This window comes from Rattus norvegicus, chromosome 18 (genome assembly GCF_036323735.1).
Source record: "Rattus norvegicus strain BN/NHsdMcwi chromosome 18, GRCr8, whole genome shotgun sequence".
Classification (NCBI taxonomy): Eukaryota; Metazoa; Chordata; class Mammalia; order Rodentia; family Muridae; genus Rattus; species Rattus norvegicus.
The window spans coordinates 57,706,321-57,727,881 of record NC_086036.1 but is presented as its reverse complement, the minus strand read 5'-3'; the positions used below and the strand labels follow the sequence as shown (position 1 = coordinate 57,727,881).

Below are 21,561 nucleotides of genomic sequence, written 5' to 3'. Positions count from 1 at the left end.
CAGCAGCTGCTGGTCCCCCGCAGTTCCGAGACCCACTCTGATCCCAGTGGCGGCTGTCCTCTTGCAGCTCTCTGCCACTGACTCTGCCACACTCCCAGCAACTGCTCCCAAATGGTTATAGTACCAACTCCCAGCAACCCATTGAAATCAAAACTCCAGATGTTTTTAATTTAGCAATCAGATGTATATTAAATTCTCAATCCACAAAATGTCCACACTATAAACTTACAACCAATTGATAATGATAAAAAAAAAACCTCCCACCTAGATAAGATAAATTGACCTATAGAATTCCATCCCTTAAGAAATATTCATGACAACCTGTGGTCATTTAAGGCCACACGGATCTGGGTCATCCTCTGCCTCCATCTTGGTTCCTCTCCTCCTCTTCTCTCTCCCCTTACCAAAACTCTGTGCCCGCCCCACTTTCTCACTGTCCAATTACAGGCCTTGCCTTAACTTGTGCCAGCCCTCACCTGCATATAGACACCAGCCTACAATAGATAAGCAGGCAGGCAGGCAGGCAGGCAGGCAGGCAGGCAAATGACTTGTATGAACATTTTTCCAAAAAGAACATATAAAGCCCATGAAACAATGTTCAATATCTTCAGTCACTAAGGAAACACAAACTAAAAGCCCCATGGAAAAATGAGATTCCATCCCATCTCACCCCACTAGGATGGCCAAAATGAAACTCATACAACAGCAAATACAGTGAGGACATGGGGGCACTGACGTCATCACACATTTCTCATAGGGATATCAAATGGTGCGACCTCTTTGGAAGACAGTCTGCATTTCCCCAAACATTTAAACAAAGTTACGAACACTTGTAATTCTGAAATCCAAAATTCAGTTCAAGAGAACTACAACCCCATCTTTACTCGTTCACAAACGCCCATTAGTTACCAAAGCGGCAAGGTAAAAACAACCCACAAGTCTGTCAACTAAGGAATGACTAAGCAAACGTGGCATAGCCACAGCGACAAAAATAATGACTAGTGGGCCAGCAAGATGGCTCCGCAGGTAAAGGCTCTTGCTGCCAAGCCTTACAATCTAAGTTCAATCCCCAGGTCCCACTTAAAGAGGGGAAGTACCTGACTGCCACACAATGTTACACAGAAAATAAAAGACAAATGGAGGGAGGGGGTAAAAATAATGGGACACTGACATCCATGGCATAAATGATCCTTGAAAACACCATAGGGAGTGAAAAAAACCAGTCCCGAAACTGACCCCACTTGTACCTAGTATCAAGGATACACAGGAGGTGTGTGGCTTCCGATGCCAGATGAGAGTGGAGGGTGGGCAGTCCTTGCTGCTGAAGAGTCCAGGGCTGAAGATGTTTGGCAGTTTGACAGCAATGAGACTTAACACAGCTACATGAGAATGCTAAAGACCAAAATGTATGTTGAGCTGCAAATTAACTTGTAAAGGCTCAGCCGTATCACATGTGGTCAAAATTCAATGACGCCGTTACGAAGAGGTGCTAAATGAGCAATATCTGCCTGAATAGAAGCCTGTACAGGTAACACGCACACTCGCACAGCGGAGGCTGCATGAGACAGTTACTCTGAGTGTTTTTGTTCCTAACGATGAGGCTCCCCAACTCTTAACCATAGACACATCAGAAAGGCTCTTATGGTGTAATAAAATGCTTTCTCAGGAACAGATCCTATCACTGCATTGTATAGAGGTTTTATCATAATTCTTCATGTAACTAAAGTATGCATATACCTACTATACCAAGAACTTAATATAGAGAGCATGATATATAATCTTTCATATACATGAGCTTTTTGTTGCTATTTTTAAATTTTTAAATAGTTACTTCTGGAGAATTTGGGGCATAGGAACTTGCAAAGAGATCCTTGTTTCCCATGCATGATCTTCAATGCTGGTTTAATTTAATTTTATTCATTTTTACTATAAGTAACTAATTTTAGGGTGGGAATCTACATTCCTTATTTGGGGACCAGTCACTTTGTCCTACTCTATATTCAATACGTGGTTTCTTATTGGTAAGTACTCCCTAAGGAGGGGGACCATGCTATTTTACACCTAATACTGCATAGGCCAGGATCAAAGAGACCATTTGGAATGGCACCTGAACTCCCACTAACCTTGTCACCAAACACTAGAAAGCCTGCCTCCAAACTCCTTTCTTTCCCTACATGAACCCTGAGCGATCCAGGCACGGTCTCCTTTTGCAACAAACACCCCTCTCTCTCTTCGGCATCAGCATGCAGGGCAGCAAACCAGTATACCCAGTAACACAGAGTAATGATCCCGTGGGCTAAAACCCCATTATCACTCAGCTGCCCGCAGGAGCACACAGCCTAGTTCTGCACTTGATACAACATCTGCCTACAAGAACTCCGACCATTCTTTGGAGTTTTCTAGGCTCCTCCTCCCCGCAAAAGCCCTTAGGTCCCTGTCTCCATGGCCCTATCTAAAAGGTTGGTAGCTTTAAGGATCTGCCTCAGCGAATGAAGCCTCTTTGGAGGCACTAGGAGCCTGGTAGCCAGTGTCAGATTGATATAGTTAGCCAGTCTCAGAATCATCTGGAAGATTCCTGACTCTATGAACACAGCAACCAAGACAAATGGCTTGTTAAGGACATGTTATTAGGTCCCAGTAGGGCTTGGTTTCTAGACTCCTAATTCCAGCCACTTGTCCCAGTTTGTAGCTGATATCTTCTTGTGGTCCCCACTCATATGTCTTCTGTGTCACCTGCAGATGATGCACTGTTTGTTCTTAGATGTAAGAACAGTGATTCAGGGGTTGGGGATTTAGCTCAGTGGTAGAGCGCTTGCCTAGGAAGCGCAAGGCCCTGGGTTTGGTCCCCAGCTCCGGGAAAAAAAAAAAAAAAAAAGAACAGTGATTCATACTCTCTCCTTCTGCCTGCCCACTCTCTTCTCTGTCTCTCTCTGTCTCTCCCTCAACCCCTGTTGCCAAAAATCTCATTAATTTTGACAACTAAACCAGAGCTGAGAGCAGAGGATGTCAGGTAGAAGGTGGACACACCTAAAACTGAAAATACACCAGAAACACGGTTGGAAGAGGCAACGATGAGTCAGAAGTAAACTCGGCATCCTTGTTCCAGCCTCCTGAATCTGGCTTTCTAAAGCCCAGTTCCAGATGCATGTGACTATTCTAGTCCATCTCAAAATGTCACCGAAACCCATCTCTTAGCTCTGTCCAGAGGCATCCAGACTCCTAGAGTTTGTAGGAATGAAGGCAGGACAGGCTGGGCAGGCATTCCCTTGCCTCCCACGGCTGTGTGTGTCAAAATTCTCTCGCTGGCACCAAAGGCAAAGGGAGTGGGAAGCTCAGAAGATGTTTTTGTATGAGAACAGGAACAGGAAGAAATACAGTGAGTGGGGAGAAATACATAGCGAACGAGAAGGTCACCATTCGATTACCTGTTGTCTGATGCCTACATGCCCACGGTTACCATGGTACCAGTGCTCACTACTTTTGTGTCAACTTGACACAGCTAGAGCCATCTGAGAGGAAGGTGTCTCACTTAAGAAAATGCCTCTATAAAAATCGGGCTGTAGGCAACCCTGTAGGGAGTTGTCTGAATTCGTGATTAATGGAGGTAGGGCTCAGCCTATTGTGGTAGTGCCATCCCCTGGGCTGCTGGTCCTGGGTTGTACAAGAAAGCAGCCATGAGGAACAAGCCAGTACACGACACTCCTCCATGGCCTCTGCATCAGTTCCTGCCTCCAGGTTCCCTCTGTTTGAGTTTCTGACCTGACTTCTTCAATGACAGACTACGATGTAGAAGCCAAATAAGCCCTCTCCTCCCCACCTTGCTTTCGAGCATGATATTTCATCTCAGCAATAGAAAGTGTCTAAAAGGGAAAAATAGGGAAGTGTCTAAAAGGCAAAAGCTAGCCTTGAATTAGTGTTCCCTGCAAATGTCTCTCTGATCAACACTAGAAGAATCCCCACTCGATTTTAGTAAGAATTATGATCCTAACGTTAAGACACAAATCTGTTGCGAAGTGAAATGAGAGGTTTTTAGAGACAGAATTGCAAGCTGACCATCAGTGAAGGAGAATCTTAGGTGGCCCTAGACTGGTGTGAGCAAAGAACTCCAGCAGGAGGCAAGGTGAGGTGGGTGAGGAGACTTTGCGTATCAATAGCCTAAGAGATACTTGGATATACTGGGGATATACTTTTACAAAACTGAAGGTTTTTCGGAGAGCACTGTGGTGGCTTGAATGAAAATGGCCCCATAGGCTCATAGGGACTGGCACTATTGGGAGGTGTGGCCTTGTTGAAGTGGGTGTGGCCTTGTTGGAGTAGGTGTGGCCTTGTTGGAGTGGGTGTGGCCTCACTGGAGTAGGTATGATGTTAGCGGATAAAGTGTGTCTCACTGGAGGTAGACCTTGAGATCTCAGAAAGCCAAGGCAGGCTGAGTGTGTCTCATTCCCTCCTGCTGCCAGCAGATCCGGATGTAGAACTCTCAGCCGCTTCTCCAGCATCCTGTCTCCCTACATGGCGACATGCTTCCCTCCATGATGACAAGGGACTAAATCTCTCAACTGTAAGCCAGCCCCAATTACGTTTTTCTTTATAAGAGTTGCCATGGTCATGGTACCCACAAGCAATAAAACCCTGACTAAGACAACCACCAATAAATAAATAAATAAATAAATAAATCCCAAAAGAAAGTACTAGTATACAGTTTCCTCACATAACCAAGTGCTAAGTCCACCCTTCACCCCCGTGTATTTTTTTTTTTTTTGAGCACAGGTGATAGCAGACTTGACTTCCCTAGTCCCAGTTCCACTTTAAAGACGAGGTTCCAATCAAGTGGGTTTTTTTTTTAACCAAAAAGAAAAGCATCCCTGTTTCATTTCATGGCATTTATAAATACTCTGTGTCCTTTCTCAAATCCTAATTGTCTTTAAGTAATGAAGACCTCCTGAAGGGACCCTTCACAGTATAACTGGCCCCCACAGTATAACTGGCCCCTTTGAATTATGTCCTCTCAGCCAATCAGGATAGACTAGAGACACAAGAGAAAGTAGTAACCTTTACAGAGACTGTCTGAATTTCAGGCACTTTAACTCATTCACCTCTGACACTAGTACTGTATGATAAACACCATTATCATCCTCCTCTGACTGACGAGGAGACCAAGGTATAACTCGCTCAAGGCCATAGAGCTCCCAACCGACCGGTAGTGCTGCTGACAGCTGCAGGACCTGTGGTTTCCCAACATGTTATCCACATACCGTGTGCATCTGGACACGCGATTCTTGAGAGAAAGAATACCATTCCTCCCTCAAGCAGGGACTCACCTGGATGTATTTAGGTTCCTATAAAGCTGCCCAAGGGACTCCAGTAACCGCCCCTCCATCTCCCGGTCCCTGAGTTGTTGAGCCAAGGCCAGCCAGTGTTCATGATAGGTAATGCACGCGTCAGGGTTTGGGGACACGGAGCTGTAGAAATGGCAGAGGGATTTGGTGACCTGAAGTTGACCTGAACATAAAGCAGGGACATGAATGAGATACTGGCATGGCGTGCACCAACGTGTCATTTTCCAGTGCTCCCAGCAGTGTGGACATACTCACTGTTTAGGTGTCGGTGCCTTAAGCCAAATAGCAGTGCCATTTCATAACAAAGGCGGCTGTGGACCAGCTGGTGTCCAGACACCAGAGCTTGGCCCAACCAGAGTAACACTTGTACCAATTCCATATCTGTCTCCTTGCTGGCTTGGATTTCAGAATACAGTCGGACAGCCTGCAGGAGATAACCCCTGGCTGACTGCTGCATACAGGACTTGAGGGTCAAGTGACCAAGATTGGCCATAGACACAGCCTGGTTACGTATATTCCCCATCTCCCGAGCTCTGATCAAAGCTCGGAGATAGCTCTTGGCTGCCCTGCTTGTCCGACCTTCATCTTGAAAGGCCAGTCCCAGGAGGTTATGGACCACTCCCCTCTGGGTCACACACTCTGTCTCCCTCAAGGAACACAGTAGCGGTTCGAGGATCTCCAAAGCCTTCTTCGTCTGCCTGGCTAAGAGATAAGCCCATGCCAGACAGAGAGAAGATTCAAAGGCTTCCTCTTCACCCAGGAGTTTCCCTAACACATGTGCTTGACTCAGGTATTGGACAGAACCATCAGGAGACCTGTGCTGGAGGTACATTTTGGACAGGAGGAGACACAAGGTCCTCTGGATGTTCAGGTCAGTCTGTTCCTCACAGGCAGCCAGGGCCTGCCTGAGGGTTGGGCAGGCCAGTGCAGAAACTTCACACCAGCTTGAAAAAGGAACACCCAGGATCTTTGTGGCATTCTGGAGAACCAAATAAGCCTGCCAAATGGCAACAGACATCCCCCGGGCACTCTGGGGACCACGTTTCTGAACGGAGGCCACTGCAAGATGTGGAAGATATTTCTTGTCATACAGAGAACTCAACATGGTGGCTGTAACCTCCGAAGCAGGAGAGTGTCCAGAAAGGAGCTGCAGACGCTCTGCAAATGGCAGAACTTCCTCATGCCGGCCAAGATTCAGGAGCAACCGGATGGCCAGGAAGCAGGACCTAGCCTCCAGAGGGCCACTCCCCGCCACGATCCCTTGGCGAAGCACATAAGTCACCACGTCAAGCTCATTCTTGGCACTGAACTCACGGTCTGGCAGGCAGGCCAGCAGAGCACCTGCCTTTTCCAGCAGGATTGGCCCTTTATGTCTTAGCCTCTGCCTCAGGTAGATGGCTGCCAAGTTGATGTACAGAGCAGCCACCAGGGAGAGGTCCTCGAACGCCCCGTCAAGGACTCGAATGGCCTCCTCAAAGTATACCCTGGCCTGGGAAAGTTTGGTCTTCCTGATGCTTAGTCTGCCCAGGAGGAAGCAGAGCCGGGCATGGGCCCACGTCCTGTGGGTCATCTTGGCCCACTTCCTTGAAGTCTCTAGGTAGGCCACTAGCTCATCCTCCTCAGAGAAGCTGTAAAAGGACGAAGTAAGAAAAGAGAAGGAGAAATCATAGAGGCTCTTGAAGTGGTCAGTGTAGCCTTCATGATCTAGAAAAGCCAAGATGGGGGCAAAGTGCTCCATCTCATCCTCTTCCAGGCTAGTGCTTAGGTCCATGAACAGTTCCGGGTCATCGAGGTCATCAGGCTCTGGAAGGTGATAGCTGTCTGAGGAGGCTGAGATGAGCTCATCCTCAAGGCTGGAGTCTAGAGAACTGCTGGAACGTCTGGAGCCCATGGTCTTCCGCTCCATCCAGGTCCCACCAGACCTGGCCTCCCTGAAGCCCTCGGGCTGAGATGCTGTAAGGACAGGCAGAGTTGAGCACCCCTGAGGGCCTGCAACTGGGGCAGTCAGCTCCTGGCAAAAGAATAGAGAAGCTGACCCAAGGACAGGAGGTCGGGCTTGACATGATCTCTACTCACCGCTCAAGTCATTCTGAAGATTCTGGATGGATTCAAACTCACCTAGGTAGAGACGAAGGACAGACCATGTCACCATGCTGCTGGCCCCTTTGATGCAAGTCTATCACCAACCATTGCTCCCTTCCCGCTCCCAGAACAAGTACTCCTTGGTGTTCAGAGCTCTGCTCCCCTTATCAGGAGAGCCTCGCAGCTCTAGCTTCCTGCCTGAGTTTGGCAGATCTGCTACAGCAAGGAAGTTTTCTAGGACTTTACGGCTCCTATCTGGGGTTTGTACTTCTCACAAAGGCTCCCTATACATGAAGAAAGTCTCCAACTCCCTCTCTTCCAAGGAACTGGTCTGAGAGTCCCTTGTGGAGAGTCTCTGGCTACCCCTATGAGATGGCAACCATCTAATTCAGCCTCACAGAAGCAGACATACAGTCCCCGAAGAGGTAAGAGAAAAAAAACCCTTCATCAGCAACATTTGTGAGGATAACTGTATTTTCTCCACAAAGCAGTGGGCCTTTCCCATCATGAGGAAATTATTATCATTCATTCATGCATTCATTCATTCACTCAACATTGCCAATAATTGCACTAAGCAAGGTAGATCCACTCCTGAGACAGATACATCCAGGGTCATCCTGTATCTGGGGTAGCATGATAAAATGGACTGTCTTGGCTGGTAGGCATGCTGGTTCTAACATTCTTGGGTCTCCATTTCCTAGTCTGTACAATAAGGGAGAAATTATCTCTGAGGTCTCTTTCCAATTATCAACAGGATATGTGATTTGGTACCTAGTCAGCAATGTGACCTTTAGCCATGACTCAGACAGCTTTTGCTTTCCTTGGGATGAAAGGCCAATCCAGCTGACCACCCATGGTAAAGGCAAGGTGGTTTTATCATGTGTCATAGTTGCCAGGTAACACTATATATGCAATCCAGAAAGATCTAAAATGTACAGGGAAGTTGCTAACCCAGTATGAACCAGGCCATCAAGTGGATACGGACTGCAGCCCCAAATCCCTACATGGGAATAGAATGAAGAGAAGTCTATTCCTGGCTCTGGGTTCCTTTCTGGTCTTTAGGAACCTGGGCTTTCTCTGGGATCTACGGAACACTCACTCAGCCGGTAGACAGAGGTGATGTCAGTATGAGCGAGTGCGCTTAGGAAGCCAGAGCACTCAGCCTTCCTGTCACCTCCTGGGGACCAGAGAGAACACCTTTCCTCATCACTGAAAAAGACAGAGTTCTTGCTCCTGCATGGGGTAGAAAAACAGACAAGGTCAGTGCTGGGCTTCCACTCCCCATCTTCCTCTCTCCACACAAGGATGTAGTAAAGCTTAGAAAAACAGGCTAGGGAGTGGGTGGAGAAATGGCTCAGTGGTTAAGAGCACACTGACTGCTCTTCCAAAGGTCTTGAGTTCAATTCCCAGCAAACACATGGTAGCTCTCAACCATCTGTAAATAGGATCCAATGCCCTCTTCTTGTGTGTCTGAAGACACTGATAGTGTACTCAAATAAAATAGCTAAATCAATCTTAAAAAAAAAAAAAAACAGGTTTGTCCATGGTTGACATCAGCTCCTCAATGTTGCAGTTTGAGCTTTCCTACTGGAGAAGAAAGGGACATTTTATGGTGGTAAGTAGGTCAAGGGGGAGGTAGAAATGTCCTTCTATTAAAATTCCATACCTCGACGCCCAGTGCATCTGTTTGTAATGGCAGAGCCAGTATGGTAAGGATATAAAGAAAATATAAGAAGTTCCTTTCTCCTTAGTCTATTTCCAGAAGTCAGGGACAAATGGTACCTGTCTAGAGGAACAGCAAAGAAAGCTTCCCTGCGCTCTGAAGGAGTCTTTACAAAGTTGCTAAGGTCTGATTCCAGGACACAGAACAATATTGTGTGACACCAAGAAAGGAAAGAAATTGCTAAGGGACAGAACATGAGTAGAGGCAGGGTCAGGGGGCTGGAGAAACAAACATCAACAAAAGAACTTTTTGAGTGCAGCCTATCTGCAATCTACCTGTAAGGTCTAATTTGCTCACCAGAGGTTATTTTGAAAACTACAAATGGCTGACAAAACATTCTGTGCAGGCCTTAGCTGACCATGTTGTAAGGTCATTCTGTATAGCCCTTAGCTGACTGTGTTGTAAGGTCACTCTGTGCAGCCCTTAGCTGACCAGGCTGTAAGGTCACTCTGTGCAGCCCTTAGTTGAATGTGCTATAAGGTCACTTTCCAGCCTGTGTGGGAGCTTCCCCTCCAATCTTAGTACTCCTTGGGAGGCTGAGTCCAGAACATTGCCTTGAACTCAAGGTAAGTCTGAATAGTGAAGTCTAGGCCAGCCAGCCTGAGCTACAGAGTGTAACTGACTCAGGGAAGTAGGGCAGAGAGCAAGGTCAGGAAAGCCTTTGGCAAAGGCAGGAGAATTAACACAAGAGAAAAAACTGACAATGACTAAGGTCAGACAACCCTCACCCACATACCACACAGCCCACAGCCAAGGCCAGCTAGAACTGACTAGAGCTACTGTTGCTGGTGCAGAGCCACTCCAGAGTATCTGAAGGTGACCAACTTGTGGTTCATTATAAACTTGGAAATCCCAGCAGGTGCCTGCTGAACCGCAAAATCCACAGAGATCTTTCCTCCCAAACAAAACAAAGCACAGTCTTCGTTCAGTACCAAGCAACTTAAAACGAAATTCTTCAAAACCCCAAACTTCAAAGGAGCTAACATGTTTGAAAGATGTTGCAATACTAAACTTAATTAATACTTAATCTGCATAGCTACTCTTTAGGACAGGCTCTTCTTATCCCTCTTACAGATAAAAACCTTACAGGCTAATAAAAAGTCAGAGTCCGTGAGGGGGAAGTAAGAGAGCCTGTCTAGACAGGGCAGGAATCTAGAATGGCTATGAAGGGTTGCTCTGATCAGTCCCGTGTTGTCTGTCCCCAGAGCCCGGGCAAGAGCAGTTGGAAGGGAGACAAAAGGCCAGCCAGCTGTGGGAACTTCTCAAGGACACTCCGCTCCTCACTCATAACTAGAGTTATGTGTTGACACCTGGCCTGGAGTTTTTCCCCCTACATGTGAGATGCCTATCTTTAGCCTGGTCTCCAGATTGTTCCTAGTACCCTCAGTTTTTAGCCTCAAAAGAGCATACAACGAAAACCTTGGGTTGCAATAGGAATGTATAAAGGGATCTATCTAGAGGGATGGCTCAGTGGGGAAGAGTGCATATTGCTCTTACATAGGTTCTGAGTTCAGTTCCCAGCACCCACCTCAGGTGGCTCACGACCAGCTGTAATTACAGTTCCAGAGGACCCAACGCCCTCTTCTAGCCTCCATGGCTACCCACATGCACATGGGGTACCTATGTTCATGCAGCTTCACACACATATACATAAATAACTAAATCCTTAAATGTAAATTACCTACTGTGTCTATATATTACATATATTAAATGTGTGCTTATAGATGTGTATGTTTTATATCTACTATATAAACCCAAGTTTTGTAGAAGCCCCAAATGTTACCGCATGTTCTGAATTTACTCGTTCATATTCATAACTCTTTGTAAATTGTTTTTAATCTGTGCTTGCTGATGAATACGATTCAGGAGCATGCTCAGAATTGTACAGTCAGAGGGTGCTAAAGCCATGACTGAAAGTGGTGTTTTGTCCATCAGCATCTATGTCCGTTGCCTCAGGGCTGATCTGCCAGCATCCTGTCCTCCTGGTGTTTACAGAAAATCTGAGAATCATGATAATCTCTACTAGAGATTTCTAAACACAAAACAGAGCTAGTGAGTGTAGCAAAGCACCCAGCAACATGGTGTGCACTCCAACCCTGCAAAGCACATTAAAAAAAAAAAAGGAGAAATAGCTTAACAAATGCCCTTAAACTTTAAGAGAGGAAGGGGAAATCTTGGGGGTAAAGACAAAAGGAGAAGCCAAACCCAGGGCAAGAGGTGAGAGCAGATGCCACAGACTGTAATAGTTTAGCCTAGGTATTGGGGCTCCTTGGAGACAGGAAACTTGATCTGAGCCTGTGTGTAGGAAGGATCTGGACACATAAGAGTCTTCATAAAGCCCACAGTCTAGAAAGGCAGCAATTTCTGTTCAGAGAGCCACAAAATGTCTTACTATCTGCTGTTCCAGTCATACCTTTCACCTCATTGAGTCCTGGAAAACACCAGACCCCAACACCTACAGCACTAGAATGTACAAGTATCCTAGTGTACATGCGGGTATCACAGAGAATGCATACAGGGCCTAGACCATGAGTTTCTGAGATTTCAGGAGAAGCAAATGCAAAGACTCCCCTTGGCAAGGAGGTTCTCTTGACTGAAGGCTTTATGCAAGGTTTCTTTCAAATTGTTGAAAAAAAAATAGTTCACATAATAAAAAGTACAAACCACAGGATGTGAATGATGAGAGAAAACCCGCAGAAGTCAATGATGGTGCAAAAGTAGAAGCAGCAGTCACCTGAAGACTGACTTGCAAAAGCCCAGTTAGAACAAAGAAACTGACAAAGGGAGTCAGTCAATGCTCCAAGAGGGTGGATGGCTTTCAGCACAAGCAAGCGCTGAGAAAAAATGCAGTTCTGTACATGGAAAGTGAAGTCATTCATGTTAAGAATCACAGAGATGAGGTACATGGCGAGTTCAGCTGCAGCAGAGGAGAACGTTAGAAAAATGAAAGCAGCCCCCAGAACATGTCCTCCAATGACAAAGAGATGACGGGAGGTAACAGATCTGATTCAGAGACTGAGTAAGTTCAATGTACCTCCACCGGATCTCAGCAGAGAGACTAAAGGACAGAGAGAGAGAGAGAGAGAGAGAGAGAGAGAGAGAGAGAGAGAGAGAGAGAGAGAGAGAGAATACTCAAAGGGAGAATGACTGAGAAGTTTCTAGAATTGGAGAAAGACATGATGAGTCTTCAGACTGAAGAAGCACACCAAGTCCTGAGCAAAACAAATAAAAATAGGATTTTTAACAAGGAATCCATTTCTTATAGGTCTTTCCAAGTTAGCTTTTTTTGTTGTTGTTGTTTTTGCTAAATCTTACTTTTGAGTTTAACCATCCACAATTAATTTAAGTATTCGATTTAATGACATGAAAGACATATAAATGACAAGAACACAGGCATCCGAAATTTAAAAAAATAGAAGAAAATAATCAAGGCAAATGTGATCTTAGTGCAGAAAACACAGACAGCAAAAGAAAAAATATGGCTGTCTGAAAACACTACGAAAATGGACAAAGCCTAGTGCAATAGCCTTGCATTTCTCTTTCCCATGCACATATACTTTGAAGATGTTCTTCTAAGCCTCGATAAATTATCATCCAAGAGCATTGAATCCAAACAAAGGCTGAGGACTTGATCACAATTGCAGAATGGCACGGGGAGTAACTGTGAATGGGTGAGTTTTTGAAGGCAACAGTGCTTAATCTACTACCAACACAGAATAGGCACTATTCCTAGTAAAATTGGAAAATATCAATGTCTGAGATGAAAAGAAACTGCCTACCACAGCGCCATGGCTCTGCCACTAACAGCATAACATCAGCAAAAGTAGATGTCCTGAGGAACGGAATCACAAAAGACAGAGCAACACGGGATAGAATTTTTAATGCTATGAAATTCCGAATTGTCTCCTGCTCATTTTGCTAGAGCCAAGAAACTGGGTTCCAGCCTTCCTTGCTTTTTAGTTTAGACATCTGGGTGCATTTCCTGTTGCTTCTTCTGTATTAAAATGAACTCTGTCACACTGGGGCTATGTCTGTTAAGAAAAAGTCAAAGTGTTTGCCACTGGAGGCACCTGCTCCCTTGCTCATGGGTTGTGGAGACCCCATGTGGTGAGCGCTCACCAGTGTCCAATTTACAAAGAGAATGCTCAGCCCAGAAGAAAACTTCCCTTCAGACTTTCCAGCAAAGCCAAGGTCAATCTAGGCTTTGACCTATCCTCACACAAGGAACAACTGGTAAAAGGAAGGCCAGAGGCTCAGCCCACGGTAAGCGGTGAGACCCAGATCCTCAACCAGATTTGACAGTAAAAAGTAAAGCGGTTAATTCTGGTTGCCTCCATGGTCTTAAACACTCAACAGGAAAATATAGCCAAAAATCAAGATGATCAGTGTGCTTCTTCCCTGAGGAACAGTCCAAAAGATCACACACACCAGACATCAGACCTAACTCCATATGAGATGTCACTTACGATTTTTAGTTTCTAAGACAGGATCTCACTGTATAGCTCTAGCTGTCCTGAAACCTACTTTGTAGACCAGGCTGGCCTCCCAAGTGCTGGGGTAAAAGGCATGTGCCACCATACTAAGCTTAATGATTTTCTTCTTGTTAAGGAGAATTACCCGAACATTGGGACTTTAGATCAATTCAACACTATAGCACCTACCTTCAACCCAAAAAGACAGGCCCTTGGCTTTAATCTACAAATTAAATGAGGATGACTAAATTATTACTATTTCTTCTTCTTCTTTTTCTCCTCCTCCTCCTCCACCTCCTCCTCATCTTCCTCCCCTTCCTCCTCTTCTTCCTCCTCCTCATGAACATTAAAAACAAACTCTGATCAAAAGACTCCAGCTGCTGACCTAGCCTTCCAATTGAGCCAGATTGGCCACCGGGCAAGGGAGCACACCATGGAAGGCAGGTTCCCATTAAGCCATCCTGACGAGCTAGGCAGAATAACTCATCCTTTCATGGGATCCTGTACTTTTCCCTTCTCAGAATCCCCGCCCTTGTGCAGTAGTACATCATGCGGCTTCTAACATCTGCCCACTTTTCTAACTGTCCAGAAAAGTATTATTGTCTTCATCCTGTCTCTCTTTAAGCTTGTTATAATTTAAACTTCTCCAACACGTGGAGATCCCTTACTCTTTCTCTAAAGTCCCCTCCCTTCCTCCATGTGGCTACTTGGCTACCAGGTGTCTGATCTCCATGCTGGCTTTAATGCCATCTTTCCCCTCTCTCCTCCATTTCCCTCCTCTGGGCAACTGTTGAGATTTAGAACCTGCATGTCCTGAGTATTCTTGGTCTTCTTTTTTTTCTTTTAAACCCCATTAATTTAATTGGCTTTAACACCATTAAATTTAATGAATAAACAGATCAATAAAAAGTAAAAAAATTTAAAATTACTCTTGAGCTTCAATAAACAAATAAATATAAAACAAAAGAAATTCTTGCCCCAAGTTTTACAGGCTTGTCCTCCAGCGGCCATTGCTGTGAAACTAAGTGGCTGGCATTAAAATGCTGTAAAAGGAAATTCATCGATTCACTTCCTTAGACAAGCATGAGGGCGTGGCTGTGTGTCCGAAGCACCAAGTAGAAGGTGCTTCAGAAAACAATCCTGAGAAATATCACCCTCAACACACGGACAAATGGGTGTGCATACAAACATGTCCTCGGACACATACTCACACCACACAAACTCACACGCATTATGGGACATTATTCCAGCACAGGGAGGAAGTCTGCAGGAAGAGTCTGAGGTAAGCAAACAGTGAAGACATCTTTCTCAGGAAAAGGTCACAAATAACTGAGCACAGCCTAAGAGCAACACCCTGTGGCATTGACTGACACATCGATGACACACGGGAACGTTAACAGTGCGCTGACTGGCTGCTGGGGCCAAATTACTTGTCTGTCACACCTCTGCGTATGATTCTTGAGCCCAATGCTCACCCTTTGTTTGCTGTGGTTCTGGGGCATCTGTAGTCCAAAGAGCACTTCTAGAGCTACAGGGACCCAGGGTACTCCTTCCTCTCCCACTGCTCCTTGGCTCCTGACTCTCTTTCCCCTTCCTACCAAACATGCAGCTTCAGATGCACTGTGGCCCACAGGTGACATGTGTGCCACTTCATCCTTTGATGTGGGAGATGTTCTTCCTCGATATGAGAAGATGCCCTTAGAGCCAAGCACCAAATCAAGTTAGGGAGACTAAGTTGTCGTTGTTTGGGCAGTGTTTGAGTCACAGAAGTCCAAATATAATTTATAAATCTAAATACCTACTTTGCGTTTTTTTTAATATTTATTTATTCATTTTATGTATTTGAGTACCCTATAACTATCATCCGGCACACCAGAAGAGGGCATCGGATCCCATTACAGATGGTTGTAAGCCACCATGTCGTTGCTGGGAATTGAACTTGAGTCCTCTTGGAAGAGCAGTCAGTGCTCTTAAACCACTGAGCCATCTCTCCAGCCCTGGTACCTACTTCTAACATCCTCTTAAAACTGAACCTCAAAATTACCATACACAACATATGATTAAAAACATAATAATAAAAGCCAAAATATTGAATGCTGGCACACTGCACAGGGTTTTGCATGCTCTGTGTGCATGATCTGACTGAAGCTCATGACGATGCTATGAGGCAGCATCACCAGCATCACACACATTTTACAGATAAGAAAACTGAGGGCCAGAAAAATAAGTCACTGTGTGCAAAGCCACAGCACTGGTAAGCTTTTGAAGACATGGGATTCGCTGGCTACCAATGTACTTTATTTGTGGGTCAGTCTTACCCACAAATCTGAAAACCAGTAAGTTTCTGTACCTCTAAAGTCATTCCCCAATGTCAACCACAAGCCTTTCCCCAGCCAGCCCTGCCTCACCCACCAATGCTACCAATGGTGTTCACCGTTCAGCCTCTCCTGGCCAGCTCCTTCCTCTAGGGCTCTTTTGTATTCTTTCTTCTTCTCTCCTCAGCTATAGAAATGTTTCTTCCTCCACTAAGTTTCTGCTATTTTCCTTCTCTCTCCCTCTCACCAGAACCTTGATTACAGAATTCATACACTCAATGCCAGGATTCTAATGTTTTAGATACAGAGTTTTGGATTCAAGCCCTTTACTCTTGTAGGTCCCCACTGGTCCCTTGCAGCAAAATAAAAGAGTCATTTAAACCGACATCTTTCACCTGAAGGACGGTTATCCACACCTTCTGTAACTATCATGGCCCAAGACCTCCTCAGAACAATTAGACGAAGCCTCTGCTGGGCAAGACACAGGTACCCAGTTTACAAATTTCTCGATTCTCTCTAACGTCTTGTTCACTGCTGCTCATCACTAATGTTTCCTCTCTCTCCCCACTCCTCCTCCAGGATTCTAGCCTTAGCCTTTCCCCCTGAACTCCTGCCTCCTGGCCAGTGCCCTATTAATACATAACCAAAGCTGGGCAAGCACTCATCATCTCTCAGCCTCTGCAGAGATTCAGACACTCAACATCCTCTTCAAGGTAAAGGGCATACCCTATACATGACCTCCCCACCTTCTGCATCAGAGAAGGCCACACCATTGTTGGCTACACCAGAGCTCTCCTGGTAACCTCTCTCTGAGAGAATGACTCACTTTGCTATGAAAGGCTGCCTCTGTCTGTCTGTCTCTGTCTCTGTCTCTGTCTCTCTGTCTCTGTCTCTGTCTCTCTCTCATGTGTATGTGTGTGTGCCTTCTTTCTGCTCTTTCTATTTTTATTATAATTAAAAATAATAACATGTGTGATGGTTTGTATATGCTCGGCCCAGGGGATACAACTATTAGAAGGTGTGCCCCTGTTGGAGTAGGTGTGTCACTGTGGGTGTGGGCTTCAAGACCCTCATTCTAGCTGCCTAGAAGTCAGTCTTCCACCCGCAGCCTTCAGATGAAGATGTAGAACTGTTCAGCTCTATCTGCACCGTGCCTGCCTAGATTCTGCCATACCTTGATGATAATGGACTAAACCTGTAAGCCAGCCCCAGTTAAATGTTGTCCTTTAAAAGACTTGCATTGAGGTTGGGGATTTGGCTCAGTGGTAGAGCGCTTGCCTAGCAAGCGCAAGGCCCTGGGTTCGGTCCCCAGCTCCAAAAAAAAGAAAAGAAAAAAAAAGACTTGCATTGGTCATGGTATCTGTTTACAGCAGTAAAATCCTAAGACAACATCATTTCCCCCTCCCTTTTCCCTCTCCTGCCCCTCCCATTTCCCTGCCTAATTACCTCTCCTAAGAATTCCCTTGACAAGTTGGTCCCCTTTATAAATCACAACTGCCCTCCACCCCTCCCAAGGCATCAAGGACTGCTCCTCTTATTCAAGGATTTGGATTTTACACTTCTGCATTTAATAAATGGCATGTCTCCTCTCAGGAAGAGGCAGAGCACAAAGGGAACTTCTGCCCTCAGTCTACTCTCTTTATTGGTTCTTTTTCACAAGAGGAAACTCTAGTATAAACAGTGACAGCATTAGACATTCCTTATGTAGCCTTAGATATTCCTATGTAGCCATAGCTACTCCTTATATAGCCTTAGTCCTCATGTAGACTTAAATATTCCTTGTGTAGCCTTTGTTATCTAAGATAGCCTTAGATATTTTTCATGTAGCTTCGGATGTTCCCCAGTGTGGAATGTGTGGCCACAGCATCTTCACGCATATAGGCATGTGTTTTCTCTTTTCCTTTGTACTCCCTAACCCCAACTTTATGCTTTCCTTTGGAAACTCACCTGAATAGATGGTGCAATACTGCCCACCTTTGCTCCTCCCATGACAGGGAATTGCCTGCTGCTAACTTGTCTGCTCCTCAGAACCAGCCCTTTCAGAATCAAGGCAGAGAGGAGAAGGTAGCTCTGGTTCTCCTTGTCAATGCTGACTTCACACATTCAAGTTTTAGCCTGAACACTAAGTGGGTAAACATCTTCAAGGGTCCTACAAAGGAAAGAGTGTCATTGGCCAAGCCAGTAATCTACTCCTCTCTGTCCATGTTCATCCTTTGACAGGGTCTTGCGATTGAACACAGTGAGTGAGGGGACTCAAACCCTTACCCTTAACCTTACTGTGCCTTTCTTTGGTGTAGAGCCCTTTGGTCTCCAGGCTCTGCTTCTTTCTTTGAACACAGCAAGGCTTCAAAGAGCATCTGTTGAAATGAACTGACATGATTTTGGTTTGTTTGTTTGTTTGTTTGTTTGTTTGTTTGTTTTGATCACATGTCCTTCCTAGAACCTTTTGTTCCCACCATGGATGTCAGACTGAACTTCTCTGGCTCTACATCCAGGGCTCTCCCTGCACTCTCTACAAAGTTGCTCAGAGGTATACTGGCTGGTTTTGTGTCTCTACTTGACACATGTGAGAGTCATGAGAGAGGAACAAGCCAGTTGAAGAAATGCCTCCATGAGATCCAGCTGTAAGGCATTTTCTCAATTGGGGAGATCAGTGATGGAGTGCCCAACCCATAGTAAATGGTACTATCCCTGGGCTGCTATCCTGACTTCTGTAAGTGAGGAAGCTAAGCAAGCCATGGGACGCAAGCCAGTGAACAGCAGCCCTCCATGGCCTCTGCATCAGTTCCTGCATATAGGTTCTAGCCCTGCTTGAGTTCCTGTCCTGACTTCCTGCAAAGACGGACTATGATCTGGAAGTGTAAGCCAAATACACCCTTTCCTCCCTGGCTTTCATTTTGGTCATGGTGTTTCATCACAGCAATAGAAACCCTGACTAAGACAGAGGAGAAGGAAGTTCTGGGGAAGGCAGCTGGGCCCCAAAGCATACTCACACCGGGGAGCAGGAATCGAGATCTATGCTCCTGGTGGGGACAAAGCCCACTTTTCCTGAGCTCATTGACTTCCCAATGAACCACCGCAGCCCAGGTATGACAAAGCCGATGACGTCAATGCTTTCACCCTGGAGGAAGCCCAGTTCGTCCCTTTCCTCCTGTTGGTAATCCATCAGAGCCTTGCACCGTCCTCTGCCTGTGGGTAACAGCACACAGGACAACTGGAAAAGATGTAAGGGAGTGAACCTTCCTCTCTGTCAACGAGATACAGACAAAGGACTCCCAACCTTCCTTAGGAATGTCAGCAATTTAGTCACACACCAAAATCAAACCAGAAGGAGCGGCAAGGGATAGCTGACTTTTCATCTTGCCAAAATAGGACAACCAAAGAGAAGGAACTATAGTCCGGATGCTTTTGCTAACTTTATTAAAAAAAAAAAAAAAGGAAGGAAGGAGGAAGGAGGAAGGAAGGAAGGAAGAAAGAAAGAAAGAAAGAAAGAAAGAAAGGAAGGAAGGAAGGAAGAAAGGACACTTTGGCAATTATAAGAAAGTATTCTCACGCATGCCTTTAAACTGGATAACCTTATGGCAAACTGGAATGGTCCTTGTGTTGTCAACTGATTCTGCTACCTTCCTTGTGGTAGTTTGTATGTGATTGACCCAGGGAGTGGCACTATTAGGAGGTGTGGCCTTGTTGGGGTAGGTGTGTCACTGTGGGTGTGAGCTTAAGACCCTCATCCTAGCAGCCTGGAAACCAGTATTCTGCTAGCAGCCTTCAAATGAAGAAGTAGAACTCTCAGCTCCTCCTGCACCATGCCTGCCTGGATGTTGCCATGTTCCCACCTTGATGATAATGGACTGAACCTCTGAACCTGTACCCCAGCCCCAATTAAATGTTGTCCTTATGAGAGTTGCCATCGTCATGGTGTCTATTCACAGCAGTAAAACTCTAACCCAGACATTCCTGTATATCATCACCTTGCTTGGCACAAGACCTTTGAGCACTGTATGAGAATCTCTACACCACAAGATGCCAACACCTCCTTCCAGCTGCTCCAGCTGCTGTGACAGCTGATGCTTACACACACTAGAGTCAAAGACAATCCGCATCACGTCTGGTACCTAATCAACTCCCGGCAGATGTTCCTGCACAACCAGTGGTGGAACAGAGTGCTGTGAGGAACCCGGGGGCACCAGGGACTCTCCTTATGGCTATAGTGATTACCCAGTGTGATGAACCGCTCACCTAGAATCCAATAACAATGTTTTGTGAGTACTGAGCTGTCTAGTTCACAAAGCACGTTTCCATCCTCAGATCTTCCCAAGCGCCAGGCAGGGTACCCAGCAAAATACCTACTTCACGGATGAGAAAATAGGAGGCAGTGCTGAGTGATGCTCTAAGGAGCTTAAGGGTATCAGAGCTAGGACCGCAGGGAGGCGTCTCTGCTACTTCTGCCTCTCTCGTCCATCGGCTTAGTTCTTGTGATATGTGGCTTGATCACACAGCTTCTTTATTGAGAAGGTAGAAGCATAGCGAGGGCAGGGAGTGCTGGTGTCAGGTTGTGTGACCCATAACAGACTCTAATGCCCCACAGTTCTGACCATACATAGGCTAAATTGCTTCCAAATGCTAACAGAGCTTCCAGGGACTAAGCCACTACCTAAGGACTATACATGGACTGACCCTGGGCTCCAACCTCATAGGTAGCAACGAATAGCCTAGGAAGGGCACCAGTGGAAGGAAAAGCCCTTGGTCCTGCTAAGACTGAACCCCCAGTGAACTCACGTGATTGTTGGGGGTAGGGCGGTAATGGGGGGAGGATGGGGAGAGGAACAGCCATACAGAAGGGGAGGGGGAGGGGCTAGGGGGATGTTGGCCCAGAAACCGGGAAAGGGAATAACAATTGAAATGTAATAAGAAATACTCAAGTTAATAAAGAAAAAATGCTAAAAGTCTTGTTTATGGCCAATTGCTGCAGTTCTAATATTTCCATTCTGTAATTTCTTCTAGTTATTTTTTAGTGTTCTTTGGGTTTGGAACTAGTAAGACTGTATTTTTTTTTCCTTTTTGCTAGAGATGTGTGATAAGAAATGTGCCAGAACCAGGAACTTGCAAGGACAAAGTTTCAATGGTGCATTTTAGATGTTCTGTGATCTAGTAAACGCATATACTCACCAACATGTGTGTGTACACAGAGATTATCGACACGAATAGGCATGTGCGGACACAGGGGTGTGTGTGTGTGTGTGTGTGTGTGTGTGTGTGTGTGAGAGAGAGAGAGAGAGAGAGAGAGAGAGAGAGAGAGAGAGAGTTCATCTGTTCATCCAGTGTTTCCTAGACACTCACTATGTACTAGGAGTTCATAGTTCCCCTAAATTGCATTGCTCTATGGAAAAATCAGAAAAATGTTTGGGGAAGCAGCGGGAAGCAGTCACATTTGACTCAAAAGTGTTTCATTTGACCCATGCCCATCTATCTTTAAATCTCTCTCACCCCTGCCATTCCCTAACATCCCTCCCCACACATGTGTGTCTGCCTGCTCCGGTAGGCAGACATCTGTTTCCTCAGCCCTGGCTTATAACCTTCAAAAAGACCCCACATGTGCAGACAATAACTGGCTTCCCACATCCTGTCCGTGA

General features: G+C 45.7%; 1 protein-coding gene across 8 annotated transcripts in view; it reads right to left on the bottom strand.

The window, feature by feature from the left end:
• The window catches only part of Sh3tc2 (SH3 domain and tetratricopeptide repeats 2), a 61,035-nt gene that overhangs the window by 19,854 nt on the left and 19,620 nt on the right, over positions 1-21,561 (bottom strand). For 7 of the 8 annotated variants that reach the window (XM_039097415.2, XM_063277342.1, XM_006254817.5 and 4 more), the window contains 5 exons: positions 18,922-19,117; positions 8,518-8,651; positions 7,413-7,454; positions 5,592-7,289; positions 5,319-5,499 (listed from right to left, as the gene is read on the bottom strand). In XM_039097415.2, coding sequence (XP_038953343.1) covers positions 5,319-5,499; positions 5,592-7,289; positions 7,413-7,454; positions 8,518-8,651; positions 18,922-19,117 — 2,251 coding nt within the window. Of the gene's footprint in view, positions 1-5,318; positions 5,500-5,591; positions 7,290-7,412; positions 7,455-8,517; positions 8,652-18,921; positions 19,118-21,561 lie in introns of those variants that run through there. The other variant, XM_039097417.2, reaches the window with a different exon arrangement.